This window comes from Rana temporaria, chromosome 4 (assembly GCF_905171775.1).
Source record: "Rana temporaria chromosome 4, aRanTem1.1, whole genome shotgun sequence".
NCBI classification, from domain to species: Eukaryota; Metazoa; Chordata; class Amphibia; order Anura; family Ranidae; genus Rana; species Rana temporaria.
The window spans coordinates 23,368,487-23,390,071 of NC_053492.1; the positions used below are offsets into that span (position 1 = coordinate 23,368,487).

Consider the following 21,585-nt stretch of genomic DNA (forward strand, 5'->3'; position numbering starts at 1 on the left):
GTATCTCTGATACGCTGCGCCAATCTAAATGTATGTGGATCTGGCCCCATATAACTCCTATGAAAAAAGCAGATTCATAGGAGTTATATGGTCTTTAACATTATAGACATATCACTGGTCTGTTTTTTATATATTCATATTTTCAGATAAATCACAGGTTTATTTATTTATTTGGGGGTCGGGGGGTTTCTGACATTCAGTTTTTGAGAATCGTGAGAGGATCGTGATCTTTAGTCTAAGCAAAAGAATCGTGATTCTCATTTTGACCAGAATCGTGCAGCTCTACTATGAGGCTGCATGACCCATGACTTACTGTCTGGGTGACCCTGTTCTTATCACATGCACCCCCCAAAAAAAAAAACTCCACACAAAACTGAGCATGTGCAGAGTGCCTCATAGGGATCTGTTCTATTAGAAGATTAATTGGGGAAAGTGAAAGAAGGGGAGGATCAAGCAGCCTTTTTACACAATGGGGATAATTAACCCCTTAAGTTCCACACAAGCATGTTTTACAGATATACAGACTGATTAATTTGTATTCATTAACCACTTAAGCCCCGGACCATTTGGCTGGCCAAAGACCAGGCCACTTTTTGCAATTCGGCACTGCGTCGCTTTAACTAACAATTACGTGGTCGTGCGACGTGGCTCCCAAACAAAATTGACGTCCTTTTTTTCCCGCACATATAGAGCTTTCTTTTGGTGTTATTTGATCATCCCTACGTTTTTGTTTTTTTTTTAGCTATAAACAAAAATAGAGCGACAATTTTTAAAAAAATTCTATATTTTTTACGTTTTGCTATAATAAATATCCCCATAAATATATATAAAAAAAATATTCCTCAGTTTAGGCCGATACGTATTCTTCTACATATTTTCTGTTAAAAAAAAAATCGCAGTAAGCGTTTATTGATCGGTTTGCGCAAAAGTTATAATTTTGTTAGATAATCATTTTCGTTTAATGGATTCGGCACGCCCTGCCTCCATTGCACGCCCTGCCTCCATTGCACGCCCTGCCTCTGCCTCTGCCTGCTTCCAAGAATCCGATCCCAGGGAGTTATAGTTTCCTCTGCTCTGTTTTTCACCCACTTGGAGCTTGAGCACGGACTAGAACTCCCGGAATGCAACTTCTTATGCCCCGTACACACCATCACTTTATGTGATGAAAAAAAACGACGTTTTTAAAAACGTCACTTTAATTGACCGTGTGTGGGGGAAAACGTCGTTTTATGTCTTGTAAAAAACGACCAAAAAAAATTGAAGCATGCTTCAATTTTATGTGTCGTTTTTCAAAACGTCGTTTTTTACTTCACAGAAATTGACCGTGTGTAGCAAAAAACGTCGTTTTAAAAGACGTTTTTACACCCGCGCATGCCCAGAAGCGAGCTTCAATGGAAAAAGTGTTGAGAACGTAACCTCGCTTTGCTAGAACATTGTGAGAAAAACGATGGTGTGTAGGCAACTTCGTCTTTGAAAATTGAAGTTTCAAAAACGTCGTTTTTTACTTCACAGAAAATGTTTTTTTCATCACATAAAGTGATGGTGTGTACGGGACATTAGACCAGAATAATAAAGAAAATGGTAGCGGGCAGCGGCTGCCGGCCATTTTTACCAGAATTTGGGGCGGCCTGGGAGGCAATTGCCACCCTGCCCCATGGCCCAGCCCTCCCCATATTAGAGCGGAGACTGTGAGCCAGGCCTCCTCGTCCAACATCAGCACCTGCCCTCACAAATGCTCTTCTGGAAGAATGATCAAACATTCCCAAAGACACACTCCTAAACCTTGTGGACGGCCTTTCCAGAAGAGATGAAGCCCTTATAGCTGCAAAGGGTGGGCCAACTCAATATTGAACCTTACGGACTATTAGCCAGATTCATAAAGAGTTACGCCGGCGTATCAGTAGATACGCCGTCGTAACTCGGAATCTACGCCGTTGCAAATGTAAGCGTATTCTGGAAACCAGATACGCTTAAATTAGGCTAAGATACGAGCGGCGTAAGTCTCCAACGCCGTCGTATCTTAGGGTGCATATTTACGCTGGCCGCTAGGTGGCGCTTCCGTTGAGTTCGGCGTAGAATATGCAAATGACTAGATACGCAGATTCACAAATGTACGTGCGTCCGTCGCAGTAAAGATACGCCGCTTACGTAAGGCGTTTTCCGGCGTAAAGTTATTCCAACAAATAGCTGGCCTAGCCAATGTTAAGTATGGCCGTAGTTCCCGCGTCGAAATTTAAAAATTTTACGTCGTTTGTGTAAGTCGTCCGTGAATGGGGCTGGACGTAATTTACGTTCACGTCGAAACCAATACGTCCTTGCGGCATACTTTGCAGCAATGCACACTGGGATATGTCCACTGACGGCGCATGCGCCGTTCGTAAAAAAACGTCAATCACGTCGGGTCACCAATTATTTACATAAAACACGCCCCCTCATCCTCATTTGAATTAGGCGCGCTTACGCCGGCCCCATTTACGCTACGCCGCCGTAACTTAGGAGGTAAATGCTTTGTGAATACAGCACTTGCCTCTCTGACTTACGGCGGCGTAGCGTAAATACGATACGCTACGCCGCCTGAAAGATGCGCCACCCTACCTGAATCTAGCTATAAGACTGGGATGCCATTAAAGTTCATGTGCGTGTCAAGGCAGGTGTCCCAATACTTTTGGTAATATAGTGTAGCTTCCATTGGATTGCCGGTCCCTGCTCTACATGAAAAAGAAGGTAAAAACGTATAATCGCCTTCGGAAGCTATCGGTGCAAACTTTCTTCCCCGTCATTTAGACACATGTCACCGTCATTGGCGACAATGTCACCCTCGCTCCCTCTGTTTGCACGCAGCACTTGTCAAGGAGTTAATTAAAGCCGATTGAGCGCGCTTCAGTTCATTTCATCAAGCAAAAAATCTCTCCTTGTTTCCTGTTAATTTCCTGTTACACATAAAAAAAAAAAAAACGTAAAGACGAATTTGTAGAAAAAAAAAAAGCCATTACTGCGGAGAGAGAGCGCGTCGTTGGCGCTGTTTGCTTAACACAGTAGATAAGGAAGGGTTGAAGAGGGTTCAGGCAGAGGATGAGCCGGGCGGCAGAGCACGTCCTTCATTGTCTTCCTGCGCTGATCGCTCTCCACGCCAATGCCTATTGATCTCACCGCATACAGGAAAAGGCGGCTTATAGAACAATAATAACTGCGTCCTCTGTCTGTATTACATTTTATGTTACCCTGCGATCAGAGACTGCCGCGAATTGAGAAGCCCTTTACAAAAAAAAGAAGAAATAAATATAAATATATATAAAAAAAAGGGGGGTAGCCATCCAGGGCCCTGGGGACCGCTGGGCCCTTTAATAAAAAAAGAAATACAAAATATATATACATTTTTTTTTTTAAAAAGGGGGATTGCCATCTGGGGCCCTGGGGACCTTTGGGCCCTTTAATAATAATAATAATAATAATAATAAAAAAAAAAAATATATATATATATATATATATATATACACAATTTTTTTTTTTTTGAAAAATAAATTACAAAAAAAAGGGGCCCTTTAATAAAAAAAAAAAAAAAAAAAAATATATATATATATATATATATATATATATATATATATATATATATATATATATATATATATATATATATATAAATTTAAATAAACATTTAAAAAAAAAAAAAAGGGGGTTGCTATCCAGGGCCCTGGGGACCTCTGGGCCCTTTAATAAAAAAATAAATATATATATAAACAACAATAAAAAAATAAATAAAAAAAGGGGGTTTGCCACATGGGAACCTCCGAGCCCTTTAATAAAATATATATATATATATATATATATATATATATATATATATATATATATATATATATATATGTAAAAAAAAAGAAAAAAAAGAAAAAAAAAGAAAAAAAAAAGAAATAAAATAATATAAAAAAAAAAATCATTTTTTTATAAAAAAAAGGGGGGTTGCCATCCAGAGCCCTGGGGACTTCTGGGACCTTTAATAAAAAGAAAAAAAGAAATTAAAAATATATATTATTTTTTTTTTAAAAGGGGGATTGCCATCCAGGGCCCTGGGGACCTCTGGGCCCTTTAAGAATAATAATAATAATAATAATAATGATAATAATAATAATGATAATAATAATAAAAAAAAATATATATATATATATATATATATATATATAAAATAAATAAAAAAATATATATAAAAAATAAATAAAAAAAAGGGGGGTTGCCATCTGGGGCTCTGTGGGCCTCCGGGCCCCTGGGATTCTCCGGACCCCTAAAAAAATAAAAAAAATAAAAAATATATATATTTTTTTTAAAGGGGGTTGCCATCCGGGCCCCTGGGGGACACCTTACTGGTGTACTGCCTGTACCCCCCCTGATGGCGGCCCTGCCTGGGGGACAGCATGCAGGGAAACAGCACATGGACCAGGCAGTACAGCTAAAACCCAACTGAACGGTCAAGATTAAATCACCTAAATACATCCCAGCTGCTATAAACAAAAGTCTAATATTCTGCATTCCTTTTCACATTGTCATAGAAGGATCCTTACTTAGGAAATAATGTGCGGTCCGTTTCATTCCGAATCAGAATTACATTTTTTTCCGTTGGATGTATCCAAATTTCAGAGTGAGATGAATAACGAATTTTAAAGGAATCCAATATAACGAAACAAAATTTCAGATGAAATTCTAATTCAGATCGTTTACTTATTGTTTTCTTTTTTTTTATCCATAAAGATTTTATTGAAAGGAAGACAGGTAAATACATCGGTACAAACATATCCTAAAAGGTAACACAATGAAAAGCCAAATCTTCACAAGAGGAAATATAACAAGATGTTTACAGGAGGAATAAAGGTACACTTTAGGTATGAAATGCATGAATCAGAGAACAGTCAGGGAAGCCTTAAAAAACATCTCAACCCTATTTCGCACCTGAAGAAGATGGGCAGTAAAGTAGTTCTGGGGTAACAGTTCCAACTGTTCCTAATACAAAGGGCTTCAGTGATCACCGAAAGACCATACCCAAACTGTAATCCCTGTCTATTGGATTATGTCCCATATATGCCGTTCGGATCCTCTTGATTCAAGTGGGGTGGGGGAGGTGGCCGACCAGCGGGGATCCCATCTACCACCCACGCCTGGCTTCAAAAGATGAGAAAGAAAGAATGAAAAGAGAGAGAAAGAAAAAGGAAACATAAAGAGGGAAAGATAAGAGAAGAAAGAAAGAGAGAGAAAAAAAAAAACAAAAAAAAAAAAGGGGAGGGGGGGGGGGGGAGGGCGGGGGGAGGGGGGAAGCCTTTTTCTTGGAAGAAATATTTTTAAAAAAGGAGGTAGGTGGGGGAGTCCACTACCCTCACCGTTTACAGCGCAGCACTCGCGCCACAGAGTGGCAGTGTCAAAAACCAGAGATCCGTCGGATATCTCCATCGGGTTCTCAATTAGCCCGTGTTCCGTATGAGGCTCTGGTACTCCGTGGTGACCCGGAATTCAGACCACGTATTCCAGATAGAAGTATATTTGGAGATCTTGTCATGTGCAGTGCTTATCAGTTCCTCTATCGCCGCAGTATGGTCAATGCGTGCCATCCATTCTTTAATAGTGGGTGGCATTGTGGCTCTCCAATGTACAGGAACACACAGCCTAGCGGCATTGATCATATGTATCGCTATCGAGTCGCGATATCGCTTCTTGTTAATTTTTGAAAGATGAAGGAGGTATTGTGCTGGTGAGAACTCCAGGGGGAGCGAAGAAACTGCCGTCGTCACGTCATGAACTTTTTGCCAAAATGGCCGAATCAGGGGGCATTCCCACCAAATATGGAGGAAAGTGCCTAAGGCCCGTCCACATCTCCAGCATTTATCCGTTATTGAGGGAGAGAATTTATGTACGATGTCAGGCGTCCTATACCATCGCGTCCTAAGCTTGTATCCATTTTCCTGAATGCTCACATTTAGTGAGCCTTTGAAGATAAACCAATTGATCTTTTCCCATTCTGTCCTCATAACTGGTCTGCCCAGCCGGGCTTCCCACGAGGCCTGTTCTGCCTGGATACATGCAAAGGGTTCCCTAAACATGGATGCATAGAGCATCGAGATCACATGCCTCTGAGGTGACTTACTAGAGCACAGCGACTCCAGCACTGTGGGCGGTTTCGTAAGACCACCCCTGAACTTTGGAGTATCTAAATAGTGTCTCAGTTGGAGATATGCATATAAGGGAAACTTCTTTGTGTACTTATTGTTTTCTAATCGAATTCGAAACATTTTTAAATCAAATTCGAATTTCTGAATAAAATAGAATAGAACAGAATAGAATAGAAAAGAAAAGAATAGAATATAATAGAGTAAAACAGAATAGAAAATAAAAGAATAGAAAATAAAGGAATGGAATAGAAAATAATAGAATAGAATAGAAAATAATAGAGTAAACCATAACTAAAAAGAATAGAAAATAAAGGAAAATAATAAAATACAATAGAAAATAAAGGAATAGAATAAAACAGGATTTAAATAAAAAGAATATAACCTTCTTCCAAAATTCAAATGTTGAATAGAATACATTTGGATTGAAATGAAATACATTTTAATAGAATAGAAAATAATAGAATAGAATAGAAAAGGATGGAATAGAAAATAAAATAATTGAATAGAATATAAAAAACAATAGAATAGAATAAAATAAAAAGAATACAACCATTTCCCCAAATTCGAATAAAATAAATTAGAACTAGAATAGAAAATAAAATAATAGAATCAAATTAAAAAAAACAATAGAATTGAACAGAATAAAATAGAAAGAATGTAACCTTCTTCTGAAATTTCGAATTTCGAATCTAATAAATGTGAATAACAGAAAATAATTAAATAGAAAATAGAATTGAAAAGCATTGAGCATTAGTTCTTCTGATTGCAGTTGTAAGTTTAAGCAACAGTGCCTGACCTCAACTCTTCTGACCACCATTGGGAGGAATTTGAATGCCAATTCTGAGCCAGGTCTTCCCATATAACAACAGTGCCTGACCTCAATTCTACTGACCACCATTGGGAGGAATTTGAATGCCAATTGTGAGCCAAGTCTTTTCATCCAACAACAGTGCCCAACCTTAACTCTACCGACCACCATTGGGAAGAATTTGAATGCCAATTCTGAGCCAAGTCTTCAAATACACCAGGGATATGCAATTAGCGGACCTCCAGCTGTTGCAAAACTACAAGTCCCATCATGCCTCTGCCTCTGGGTGTCATGCTTGTGGCTGTCAGAGTCTTGCTATGCCTCATGGGATTTGTAGTTCTGCAACAGCTGGAGGTCCGCTAATTGCCTATCCCTGCCATACACCAACAGTGCCTGACCTCAACTCTCCTGACCACCATTGGGAGGAATTTGAATGCCAATTTTGAGCCAAGTCTTCCATCCAACAACAGTGCCTGGCCTCATCTCTCCTGACCACCATTAGGAGGAATTTGAATGCCAATTCTGAGCCAGGTCTTCCCATCTAACAACAGCACCTGACCTAAACCCTACTGACCACCATTGGGAGGAATTTCAATGCCAATTCTGAGCCAAGTCTTTCCATCCAGCAACAGTGCCTGACCTCAACTCTACTGACCATCATTGGGAGGAATTTCAATGCCAATTCTGAGCCAGGTCTTCCCATCCAACAGCAGTGCCTGACCTCAACCCTACTGACCACCATTGGGAGGAATTTGAATGCCAATTCTGAGCCAGATCTTCCCATCCAACAACAGTGCCCAACCTTAACTCTACCGACCAGCATTGGGAAGAATTTGAATGCCAATTCTAAGCCAAGTCTTCCCATCTAACAACAGTGCCTGATTTCAACTCAACTGACCACCATTGGGAGGAATTTGAATGCCAATTTTGAGCCAAGTCTTCCATCCAACAACAGTGCCTGGCCTCATCTCTCCTGACCACCATTAGGAGAAATTTGAATGCCAATTCTGAGCCAGGTCTTCCCATCTAACAACAGCGCCTGACCTGAACCCTACTGACCACCATTGGGAGGAGTTTGAATGCCAATTCTGAGCCAAGTCTTTCCATCCAGCAACAGTGCCTGACCTCAACTCTACTGACCACCATTGGGAGGAATTTGAATGCCAATTCTGAGCCAGATCTTCCCATCAAACAACGGCGCCTGACCTCAACCCTACTGACCACCATTGGGAGGAATTTGAATGCCAATTCTAAGCCACGTCTTCCGTCCAACAACAGTGCCTGACCTTAACTCTACCGACCAGCATTGGGAAGAATTTGAATGCCAATTCTAAGCCAAGTCTTCCCATCTAACAACAGTGCCTGATCTCAACCCTATTGACCACCATTGGGAGGAATTTGAATGCCAATTCTGAGCCAGATCTTCCCATCCAACAACAGCGCCTGACCTCAACCCTACTGACCACCATTGGGATGAATTTGAATGCCAATTGTGAGCCAAGTCTTTCCATCCAACAACAGTGCCCAACCTTAACTCTACCGACCAGCATTGGGAAGAATTTGAATGCCAATTCTAAGCCAAGTCTTCCCATCTAACAACAGTGCCTGATCTCAACTCTACTGACCATCATTGGGAGGAATTTGAATGCCAATTCTGAGCCAGATCTTCCCATCCAACAACAGTGCCTGACCTCAACTCTCCTGACCACCATTGGGAGGAATTTGAATGCCAATTATGAGCCAAGTCTTCCATCCAACAACTGTGCCTGGCCTCATCTCTCCTGACCACCATTAGGAGGAATTTGAATGCCAATTCTGAGCCAGGTCTTCCCATCTAACAACAGCGCCTGACCTGAACCCTACTGACCACCATTGGGAGGAATTTGAATGCCAATTCTGAGCCAAGTCCTTCCATCCAACAACAGTGCCTGACCTTAACTCTACCGACCAGCATTGAGAAGAATTTGAATGCCAATTCTAAGCCAAGTTTTCCCATCTAACAACAGTGCCTGATCTCAACTCTACTGACCACCATTGGGAGGAATTTGAATGCCAGTTCTGAGCCAAGTCTTTCCATCCAGCAACAGTGCCTGACCTCAACTCTACTGACCACCATTGGGAGGAATTTGAATGCCAATTCTGAGCCAGATCTTCCCATCCAACAACAGCGCCTGACCTCAACCCTACTGACCACCATTGGGAGGAATTTGAATGCCAATTCTAAGCCAAGTCTTCCATCCAACAACAGTGCCTGACCTCAACTCTACTGACCACCATTGGGAGGAATTTGAATGCCAATTGTGAGCCAAGTCTTTCCATCCAACAACAGTGCCTGACCTTAACTCTACCGACCACCATTGGGAAGAATTTGAATGCCAATTCTGAGCCAAGTCTTCCCATCCAACAACAGTGCCTGACCTCAACCCTACTGACCACCATTGGGATGAATTTGAATGCCAATTGTGAGCCAAGTCTTTGCATCCAACAACAGTGCCTGACCTTAACTCTACTGACCAGCATTGAGAAGAATTTGAATGCCAATTCTAAGCCAAGTCTTCCCATCTAACAACAGTGCCTGATCTCAACTCTACTGACCACCATTGGGAGGAATTTGAATGCCAGTTCTGAGCCAAGTCTTTCCATCCAGCAACAGTGCCTGACCTCAACTCTACTGACCACCATTGGGAGGAATTTGAATGCCAATTCTGAGCCAGATCTTCCCATCCAACAACAGCGCCTGACCTCAACCCTACTGACCACCATTGGGAGGAATTTGAATGCCAATTCTAAGCCAAGTCTTCCATCCAACAACAGTGCCTGACCTCAACTCTACTGACCACCATTGGGAGGAATTTGAATGCCAATTGTGAGCCAAGTCTTTCCATCCAACAACAGTGCCTGACCTTAACTCTACCGACCACCATTGGGAAGAATTTGAATGCCAATTCTGAGCCAAGTCTTCCCATCCAACAACAGTGCCTGACCTCAACCCTACTGACCACCATTGGGATGAATTTGAATGCCAATTCTGAGCCAGATCTTCCCATCCAACAACAGTGCCTGACCTCAACTCTCCTGACCACCATTGGGAGGAATTTGAATGCCAATTATGAGCCAAGTCTTCCATCCAACAACAGTGCCTGGCCTCATCTCTCCTGACCACCATTAGGAGGAATTTGAATGCCAATTCTGAGCCAGGTCTTCCCATCTAACAACAGCGCCTGACCTGAACCCTACTGACCACCATTGGGAGGAATTTGAATGCCAATTCTGAGCCAAGTCTTTCCATCCAGCAACAGTGCCTGACCTCAACTCTACTGACCACCATTGGGAGGAATTTGAATACCAATTCTGAGCCAGGTCTTCCCATCCAACAACAGCGCCTGACCTCAACTCTACTGACCACCATTGGGAGGAATTTGAATGCCAATTCTGAGCCAGATCTTCCCATCCAACAACAGCGTCTGACCTCAACCCTACTGACCACCATTGGGAGGAATTTGAATGCCAATTCTAAGCCAAGTCTTCCATCCAACAACAGTGCCTGACCTCAACTCTACTGACCACCATTGGGAGGAATTTGAATGCCAATTGTGAGCCAAGTGTTTCCATCCAACAACAGTGCCTGACCTTAACTCTACCGACCACCATTGGGAAGAATTTGAATGCCAATTCTGAGCCAAGTCTTCCCATTCAACAACAGTGCCTGACCTCAACTCTACTGACCACCATTGGGAGGAATTTGAATGCCAATTGTGAGCCAAGTCTTTCCATCCAACAACAGTGATTTGACCTTGTTGGCCACCAATATGACCTTGTTGGCCTATAACCCTACTGACCTATGGTGATAAATTGAAAATGCCTATTGTGAGCCAATTCTTCCCATCAAACATAAATACCCGATACCAGAAATGCTTGTTTGGCCAAATTGGCACCTCTTCCCTACTGACAAGTTCCAACATTTTTTGGGTAAGTCTTCCTAAGGAGTTAAGGCCATTATGGCCACAAAAGGGGGCGTATTCCCTATCGGTGGTCAACAAGGTCATATAGGTGATAGTCAAGTGTCCACACTTTTGAGTTTTTTCCTATAGACATGATTTTGCATTGTAGGCAGAACAGGTCAATCACAACCCTTGGTTGCATTTTTTTGTTAGAATACATGCTTTGGGCAGTGCCACCCTCAAATTCAGCGTTTGACAATAATACCCATCTACATGAGCAATAAAGTAGATTATATAGAAATAGATTACTTCCGGAAATTTGTCAGCCGTGGTTGAGCTGGCACTAGGAAATAAAAAGGTTTCAGGCTGTCTGCTTATGCTGTCTAGTTAATCGGCTTATGATTTGAATCTGAGGGTAATTAGCTCATCATTTAATTAAATTTTAGATTGCTCTGCTTTCTCGCTGCCGCTGTAGCTGGGTGCGATTGCTGAAACACGCAGCCCTCGGTGATGGCCCTTGGCGCTTAGTGTTATCCTTCTCTGTGATGTACATAATCGCCTTTGTCTATACCACCCTGGAAATTAATTAATTGGGAAAGTGATTCTTTGTGTCAGGCAGTGTACTTGTATCAGTATTGACTGAGCAATTACGATCCTTTACTAAAGCTGGCCAGAGATCGGAGATGAGAGTCGGCCAACGTGTTCTCAGCACTAGTAGATGTTACAAGCTCACAGACCTAAGGACGGGGCCATACAGAGTGGCGGTGCGTCCATAAAGGGCGCACGGGCGCCGCCCCCTCTCTCCTGCCACCTGTCTATCCCCATAAAGAGATTCATGCACTGCATAAATCTCTCTATGGTCGCCGCTGCCACCCCCTATTCATGTGCCCGGCCCTTTTTCGGGCATGGGGCACCTGAATTACAGCTGCAGAGTATAGGGGCAGATCCACAAAGATCTGCACCGGCGCAGCGTATCTAAGATACGCTACGCCGCCGTAACTTACTTTGCTTTGTTTCAAATCCACAACGAATTTGCGCCGTAAGTTACGGCGGCGTAGCGTATCTCTCGCGGCGTAAGGGCGCGGAATTCAAATGCGGCGGGTAGGGGGCGTGTTTCATTTAAATGAAGCGCGTCCCCGCGCGGAATGAACTGCGCATGCGCCGTCCCTAAAATTTCCCGACGTGCATTGCGCTAAATGACGTCGCAAGGAACGTCATTGGTTTTGACGTGAACGTAAATGGCGTCCAGCCCCATTTACGGACGACTTACGCACACGACGTAAAATTTTCAAATTTAGACACGGGAACGACGGCCATACTTAACATTGAGTACGCCACCAGATAGCAGCTTTAACTATACGCTGGAAAAAGCCGAACAGAAACGACGTAAAAGAATGCGACGGCCGCTCGTACGTTCGTGGATCGTCGGAAATAGCTAATTTGCATACTCGACGCGGATTACGACGTGAACGCCACCCAGCGTCCGCCGGAAAATTGCTTCTTAGATCCGAAGGCGTACGAAGCCGTACGCCTGTCGGATCTAACCCAGATGCCGTCGTATCTTGTTTTGAGGATTCAAAACAAAGATCCGACGCGGGAAATTTAAAAGTACGCCGGCGTATCACTAGATACGCCGGCGTACTCTCTTTGTGGATCTGCCCCATAGGCTCTAATAGGCGTCTAAAAAGGTGAATAGCGGGCGCCATGCTGGGCGCTCGCTGTTCACTCAGTGTAGTGTTAGGAAAGCGGCCAATCAAATGCTCGGCTCTGTTACCTGTCACCTGATGGGCTGAAACGACAGGCGCTGTGATTGGACACCCAATCATAGCAGAGGACGGGACGAGAGGATGGGAGAAGACATTGAGGAGTGTGAAGGACATTGCCACCATGACCCGCTCTCCCACCAAGACAGGTAAGTGCCGGGCGGGCGGGGGATGCACACTGGCAGCATTTGATGGGCACAGTAGCGGCAGTTGATGGGCACACTGGCAGCAGTTGATGGGCACAGTGTCAGCAATTGATGGGCACACTGGCAGCAATTGATGGGCACAGCAGTGGCAATTGATGGCTAGCCAATGATTCATGGAGGGAACCTGCTGATCGGTCTTGTCCAACCACAGTTCAGATCCCTGTGTTGACAAACACACAGGGCTCTGTACAGAGGGAACGGTCTGTTAACCCCTTTCCAGCCAGTGTCATTAGTACAGTGACAGTGTATAGCATTATCACCAGGGCTCAAGTCCTGTGGGAACGCGTGGGAACAGAGTTCCTGCACTTTTTTCACAGCAGGAACTCAGTTCCCTTTTGCAGGACTAGAGCAGCCGAGATGCCCGAGCCAATCCTTCACTAAGCGCAGCTCGAGTCACTGTCAGGGGCAGGCGAACCTTAGTAATCCTTTATGTTACTGGCCGTTTCCTGTATATGGATTCATCGGGTAGTGTGCGGGTATTCCGTCACTTCCTCGATGCCGCAATGTCTCCTGGGAGCTTTTGTCATTGTTCCCAGGAGACATTGCGGAGGTCTGCCGCGAGTTATCGCGGGATTTAGAAAGAACTTGCTTCTTTCTAAATCCTGTGATAACTCACGGCAGACCTTGCGGCATCGAGGAAGTGACGGAATACCCGCACACTACCTGATTAATCCATATACAGGAAGCGGCCAGTAACAAAGGATTACTGTAAGGAGATACCTCTCTCACGGACCTTACAATAACCATTCCCAACCAGGGTTCCTCCAGAGGTTGCTAGAGGTTCCTTGAGCCAAGGCTGATTAATCAACAGCCAGATCATGACGGCATAGCTCTGATGTCAACGCCACTTGGAAGAGCCATCGTTGCGACGCCAAAAATCTTTTTATCTATCTGTACTAGTGCAGTTCTTCCCACTGACCCCCAAATTAAATGGTACGTTCTTCAAGTTGACCTCCAAATCAATAGGCACTCTTCCTCTTACGGAACATAGATATAAGGAGATACCTCTCTCACAGACCTTACAATAACAATTCTCAACTTGGGTTCCTCCAGAGGTTGCTAGAGGTTCCTTGATCATGCCAGGATAGCTCTGATGTCAAAGTTTATGCGTGTGTAAAGGCAGATGTCTAAATACTTTTGGTAATATAGGGCCAGATTCACATAGAACTGCGGCGGCGTAACGTATCGTAGATACGCCTGATTCACAAAGCACTTGCGATGAAAACTACGCTGGCAGCCTCCGGCGCAAGGCGGGCCAATTCAAATGGGCGTGTGCCATTTAAATTAGGCGCGCTCCCGCGCCGGACCTACTGCGCATGCTCCGTTTCGTAACTTCTGCCGTGCTTTGCGCGAAGTGACGTAATTTTTTTCAAATGGCGACGCGCGTAGCGTACTTCCGTATTCCCGGACGTGTTACGCAAACGACATTAAATTTAAAACTTTGACGCGGGAACGACGGCCATACTTTAGACAGCAATACGATTGCTGACTAAAGTTAGGGCACCCAAAACGACGACTAACTTTGCGACGGGAAACTAGACTAGCGGCGGCGTAGCGAACGCGAAAATCCGTTGTGGATCGCCGTAACTCCTAATTTGCATACCCAACACTGGTTTACGACGCGAACTCCCCCCAGCGGCGGCCGCGGTACTGCATCCTAAGATCCGACAGTGTAAAACAATTACACCTGTCGGATCTTAGGGATATCTATGCGTAACTGATTCTATGAATCAGTCGCATAGATAGATACAGAGATACGACGGCGTATCAGGAGATACGCCGTCGTATCCCTTTTGTGAATCTGGCCCATAGTGTATGTTGCAATTCATTTTTTTTTAGACATATGTTCATTAAAGGAACCTTGCCCGCTTGCTTTTTTTCATGCCAAAATAATCTAACAGATTGCTAATTTCCATTACTGCTCAGTGGAGTTTTAAAAAGTGTGTTTTGTTTTATGTTTCGTTTTTTATATTATTTTTTGGGCTAGAGTGGGGAATGGTTGAGACTCTTGTAATTTTTTTGGTCACCACAGCAATACTCTCCATAGGATGATTTTCTCTCTCCTCCAGTTACTGTGACAACTGAGAAATATTGGATTTCCAATTTGGTAATCGTGGGAGTAAATCTCCCCAGCAGGTACACAGACAGAAGGGGCGTTGCTGGGTCTACAATAGATCTGGGACTAGTGCCCATAGCAGCAAAGTTAAGAAAGTCATACGCTTGGGCGGACATACACATGTGTATAATGTGTGTGAATATACTTTATATATATATATTACATTATATATTATCATTACATCAGGGTCCCCAGAGAGCCCCCCCACTTACATCAGGGTCCTCAGATCCCCCCTCATTACACCAGGGTCCTCAGGGAGCCTCCCCTAGCATCAGGGTCCCCAGAGAGCCTTGTCTTACATCAGGGTCCCCAGAGAGCCTCCTTCTTACACCAGGGTCCCCAGAGAGCCTCCCCCTTACATCAGGGCCCCCACAGAGCCTCACCTTACATCAGGGTCCCCAGAGAGCCCTCCCTTACATCATGGTCCATAGAGAGCCTCCCCTTATATCAGGGTTCCCAGAGAGCCCCCCCACTTACATCAGGGTCCCTAGAGCTCCCCTCATTACACCAGAGAGCCCCCCTCTTACATCAGGGTCCCCAGAGTCCCCTCATTGCATCCTGGTACCCAGAGAGCCTCCCCTTACATCAGGGTTCTCAGAGAACCCCCCCACTTACATCAGGGTCCCAAGAGCCCTCCTCATTACACCAGAGTATCCAGATAGCCCCCTCCTACATAAGGGTCCCCAGAGCCCCCTCATTACATCAGGGTCCACAGAGAGCCTCCCCTTACATCAGGGTCCACAGAGAGCCTCCCCTTACATCAGGGTCCCCAGAAAGCCTCCTCATACATCAGGGTCCCCAGAGAGCCCCCCTTACATCAGGGTCCCCAGAGAGCCCCCTTACATCAGGGTGCCCAGAGCCCCCTCATTACATCAGGGTCCCCAGACATCCCCCTATATACATTAGGATTCCCAAAGCCCCACTAATTACACCAGGATCCCCAGAAAGCCTCCCCTTACATCAGGGTCCCCAGGAGCCTCCCCCTTATTACATCAGGGTCACAAGAGAGAAGGCGGGCAGTGAGAGATGATGTAATCTCTCTGCTGCCCTCAGCTGCACAGTGAGGGCGGAACAGCGGTGATGCATGGCAGACAGTGAGAGATGATGGCAGTTCCCTGCTCTCTCGCCTGCTTGCCGTACGGCTCTTCCGCACTGCCCGCCTACTCTCCAGCTCTCCGATGCTGCCTGCCCGCTCTTTGGCTCTTCCGTTCTGCCCGCCGGCTCTCCCGCACTTTCGTTCTGCCCACCAGTTCTCCGACTCTGTCATGTGACTCGCCTGCTCTCCGGCTCTCCCATTCTGCCTGCCGGCTCTCCGACTCTGTCATGTGACTCGCCTGCTCTCCGGCTCTCCCATTCTGCCTGCCGGCTCTCCGACTCTGTCATGTGACTCGCCTGCTCTCCGGCTCTCCCATTCTGCCTGCCAGCTCTCCGGCTCTGTCATGCGGCCCGCCCACTCTTGCAGCCCGGTGGTTTGGGATCCCTACAGAGACTCAGGGCTATGGGCCCCAGATTCAAGAGCCACCACCTAGTGACACCACTTTCAGATTTAATCATTTGGATAGGGCTACATAGACAGACAAATGGCAGCCCTCCAACGTGTGTTGCTGGACACAATCCAATCTGATTCAACCCACAAGTGTAAGAATGGGTATGAAAATAAGCACTTCAGAGGTCAAAAAAGCTTCCCAGGGAGATCTTATATGCTTTAACCCTTGCCAAATCATCACAACAGAATCTGCCTGTTTGGCTACCTAAGAGTCCACACTTCAGTAGCTTCGATCATCAAAGACATAAAGCCGACCTAAAGTCCAAAAGTGACTTTTGGTCCACTCATTCTGTAAAATAAACAAAAGTTACAGCCCTGGCATACGTACAGTACCTGTTCAATGGATTGGCACATCCAAGTGTCAAAGAAGAACAAGCAGTTGGCAAGACCCAAGAAGAAGACAGCATGAAACAAATACAGTACATTTTCTGGGCAATATTGGCTTATTGTGGGAACTTCAAGATGGAGTGCCAGATCTTGAGTTATGTTTTTTTAGGTTAGTTCTCCTGCAAACACAGTGGTGCAGTGAGTAGCACTTTCGCCTAGCAGCAAAAGGTTCGCTGGTTCGAATCCCAACCACGACACCATCTGCCTGGAGTTTGCATGTTCTCCCTGTGTCTGCGTGGGTTTCCTCCGGGTACTCCGGTTTCCTCCCACACTCCAAAGACATGCTGGTAGGTAAATTGGATCTCGTCCAAAATTGGCCCAGTATATATGTGTGTATGACTGTGTGTCCCTAGCGTGTCATGATCCACGGGGTAAAAATGACGCACCAGCCAAGCAGATACTGGCTGGAAAAAGCGCCCAGAGGCGATTCAGTTCGCATGCGTTGCGCTATACAAGTCATTCATTCAAGATTTACAGCAGATCCAAAGGCCATATTGTGTCAAATAGGCTCTCTGTGATATCAGCTGATAATGGCTGAGCATTTTTAGGAGGAGTGTTCACCAATGATTGAAATTGCCCAGATGGTCTCCAATGTTTTCCCCCAAGGTAAGCAGGCTTCTGGGTGCTCCATAACCTGTATAAAGGTTTTTTGTATCAAAAATCATTAAAAAAAAAGTATATAAAGCCTATTCTTTGTTTTTTTGGGGGGCTCATCCGGGATACAGCCTATTCTAATGGCAGCTTTAGGGCAAAGCAACATAATGAAATACTTAGGGAAAGGGGATATCACCGCTCCAGGTGGGTCAGACGAAGGGGAAACCTCTCCTCCAGTTTAGAAGCCAGGTGATGGCAATGCATATAGCAATAAAATAGGAAGAAGTTCTGGACAGCCGCACTCCAAAAAAGTTTTTGCCTTTTATTCAAAAATTGGAATCAAAAATACATGCCACAGCAGAACGGACAGAAGAGCTGACGCGTTTCACACTAACAAACAGTGCTTAGTCATAGCTGAGGGGGGCTCGTCCGGGATACAGCCTATTCTAATGGCAGTTTTAGGGCAAAGCAACATAATGGAATACTTCTCTGGGCAATCTGGAACCACCTGGCCCTAAATGGGCTCAAAATTTGGAGTATTGCTTGTGAATATCAAACATTTTGGATCACAGTGGTTGAGAGTATAAGTATCTTCAAGGGTTGGAGTTGTAACACAATAGCACAGGTAGATTTTCAAACCTGTTGGAATTCTTTTCTAGGAACTTTCCCTCTTCTTTCATTAAATGTATGTAAAATGTATGAGGACAGGTTGATATTTCTCCACCCATCGTTCACGTGGACATACTGGCTCACCTATGGCGAGCTTTACAGATAAGTGATTTCACCACAGCTGTAGATTTGCATGCCCCACACCCAATATGCCCTTTTTTTGGCCTTAATTTATCTTGTAAAGTCCTAAGATCTCTGTGTCATTACTCAGTAATACTTGCATGCCCTGTCTGTCTCTTGCCTGGTCTGTGTATGATCCTTAAGGCTTGTACTCTCACACCTGCATGGTTAAGTAATCTCCCCCCAGTGTGGCTCCACCCTGGCATCAATAGGAACCACTATTTAACACTGTGTTCTCCAAGCCTGCCTTGCAATATTGTGTGTTTGGTTTCCTGCTTGCCATGTGCTCTACGTCTGTCTCTGTTTTACCGATTTTGGCTTGTTCTCGACTATCCCTGCCTGCTTGTGACCCTGACCTTTGGCGTGTTCTCTGTCTATCCTTGTCTGCTAGTCGCCCGACCTTTGGGTCTCCTTACTATCTCTTGTTATCCATCAGCTGCTGCTTCCTCTCTATCTTCCTGTAGCCTACTGTGAGCGTGAGCTGGGAGGCCCTGGGGGCCGCGACCTGGAGCCAGTTGCATCGCAGTCCATCCTCACCACTAGAGGCTCTGGTAAACACTTGCTGGCTCTTAGACTCCACGCCCTGGGGAATCTTATGCTCTAGTGGGATCTGTGTTGGTGATCCAGTGGACCTGCCTTCCTTAACCACCCAGAGTTCCATCCGCAGCAGTCAGCCGTAGGGTCCACTACCTTAGCGGTGCACTCCTGACCCCAACGGGGTGCATCTGTCACCTGGCCTCAAGTGACCTGATAGTCTGTTTTTGAGGATGAGGACCACAGATTTGGAAAACAATATACTTGGATCAACACCTCTTGAGGTTATAGAACATTGGCCAGCATTCCACTAGGGGTTCCAAAAGCAGCAGATACAACACCACAAACAAGTTCCTCACTATCATGTCATTGGGTATTTCCACTCTACTGTTAAAATATCAGAGGCTTGAAAACCCTTCAAAGCATTTACATTCAATAGGTGAAGCTTGTGCTGTATATCAAGTTGATTTTGGCATCGGTTATTGCTTTACATTGCTCAACCACATTGCTAACATTGCTGTACATGATGGCTGGTACTCACCAGAGTGTTGAAGTTGTCCTGTTGATACATGTGCTTGTTGCAGGTGACACAGTCATTCTGGCAGTCACAAAGCACGTGTGAAAGTAAGCAAAATAAAACCATACTCCATAGAAGAGCCTTCATTATGCTGGGACCACAAGAGGCAGCTGGAAGAAAAAAAAAAAGAATATAATGTTTTAGATACCAGGCCACGGATGAATATCAGGCAATCTCAATTTCACTTCTACTACAATTGATATTAAAGGTGTTATCCCCAGGCCTGCCACTAGACCTGCACCTGTGTCGGGGGACTCGTATTTGGTGCCCCAGGTCAAAGACTCTCAGCTTGTTGAAGGCACCTTTCCGGGAGATTGATCTTCCACCTGATGATATCTGCAAAGTTCTGCCAATAATGCTTGGCAAAGCCAGAGCTGTTGATGTTACACAGAACGGGGCAGATCCACAAAGAAATTACGCCGGCGTATCTATTGATCTATTGATACGCCGGCGTAATTTCAAAATTCCTGCGTCGTATCTTTGTTTTGAATCCTCAAAACAAGATACGACGGCATCTTGGCTAGATCCGACAGGCGTACGTCTTCGTACGCCGTCGGATCTTAGATGCAATTTTTTGGCGGCCGCTAGGTGGCGTTTCCGTCGAAATCAGCGTAGAGTATGCAAATTAGCTATTAACGGCGATCCACGAACGTACGTCGGCCCGGCGCATTTTTTTCCATCGTTTGCGTTCGGCTTTTTCCGGCGTATAGTTAAAGCTGCTATTATGAGGTGTACTCAATGTTAAGTATGGCCGTCCTTCTTGCGTATAATTTTTAATTATTTGCGTCGTTTGTGTAAGTCGTTCGCGAATAGGAATTTGCGTAGAATGACGTCACCGTCGTAAGCATTGGCTGGTTCCGGTTTAATTTCGAGCATGCGCACTGGGATACCCCCAGGGACGGTACATGCACAGTTAAAAAAAAAAACGTTGTTTACGTTGGGTCACGACGTATTAACATAAAACACGCCCCCATCACAGCCATTTGAATTCCGCGCCCTTACGCACGTAACTTCGTTGTGGATTCAAACTAAAAAAGATAAGTTACGGCGGCGTAGCGCATCTTAGATATGCTGCGCCCGGCGCAGATGTATGTGGATCTGCCCCAACATCTCCAATCATTTCTCTGGTAAGTGACCACTGATAATAATACTGGGATATTCTTTCTCCTACTTAATATTATCCTGACCTCTGCGAGTCATTCTTTGAACCATTATGCTCTGTATGTTAAAAATGCCTACCCGATGCACTCTGTATGCTGTGCTATACGTTACATTCTCCTAACTGCTACACTCTGTATGCTGTGCTGTATGTTTTATACACCTGCCTTCAGCAATCTGTATGGCATGCTGTAGGTTACATACTCCTGACCACTGCACTTTATAAGTTGAGCTGCTCTATGCATACTCCTGACCACTGCACTCTATAAGCTGTGTTGCTCTATACATACTCCTGACCACTGCACTCTATAAGCTGTTCTGCTCTATGCATACTCCTGACCACTGCACTCTATAAGCTGTTCTGCTCTATGCATACTCCTGACCACTGCACTCTATAAGCTGTTCTGCTCTATGCATACTCCTGACCACTGCACTCTATGGGCCAGATTCTCAAAAGGGATACGACGGTGTATCTCCAGATACACCGTCGTATCTCTGTTTCTGAGCCCGGGTATCTATGCGAGTGATTCTTAGAATCATTTACGCATAGATACGGCGTAGATCCGACTGGCGTAAGTCACTTACACTGTCGGATCTTAGATGTAATTGCACGCTGGCCGCTAGATGGCGTTTACGACGATTTCTCATTTGTCTATGCAAATGAGCCTGATACGCCAATTCCTGAACGTTTTTGCGCCGCCTCGTCGTCGTTTACGTCGTTTCCGTAAGCGTAAGGTTACCCCTGCTATATGAGGGGTAACCTTACGTCGGTCCGCCGTATGCCATGTTAAGTATGGCTGTCGGGACAGCGTCTGGTTTTTTCGTCGTTTACGTCGTTTACGTAACTCGTCGCGAATAGGGCTGTGCGTTAATTACGTTTACGTCGAAACCAACTGATTTGTGGCATACTACGGAGCATACGCACTGGGCTACGTTTAAGGCCGGAGCATGCGCAGTTCGTTCGGCACGGGGGCACGCTTAATTTAAATACAAGCCGCCCCCTTTGAATTACGCTGG

The 21,585-nt window shown here is 44.9% G+C and overlaps 1 protein-coding gene across 1 annotated transcript in view; it reads right to left on the reverse strand.

Annotated features, from left to right (window-relative positions):
* PNOC (prepronociceptin) overlaps positions 1 to 21,585 on the reverse strand; it is a 187,822-nt gene that overhangs the window by 95,691 nt on the left and 70,546 nt on the right. The window contains exon 2 of the mRNA XM_040348124.1: positions 19,375 to 19,520. Within this exon, the coding sequence (XP_040204058.1) occupies positions 19,375 to 19,497 (123 nt within the window). The 5' untranslated portion in view covers positions 19,498 to 19,520. The remainder of the gene's footprint in view (positions 1 to 19,374; positions 19,521 to 21,585) is intronic.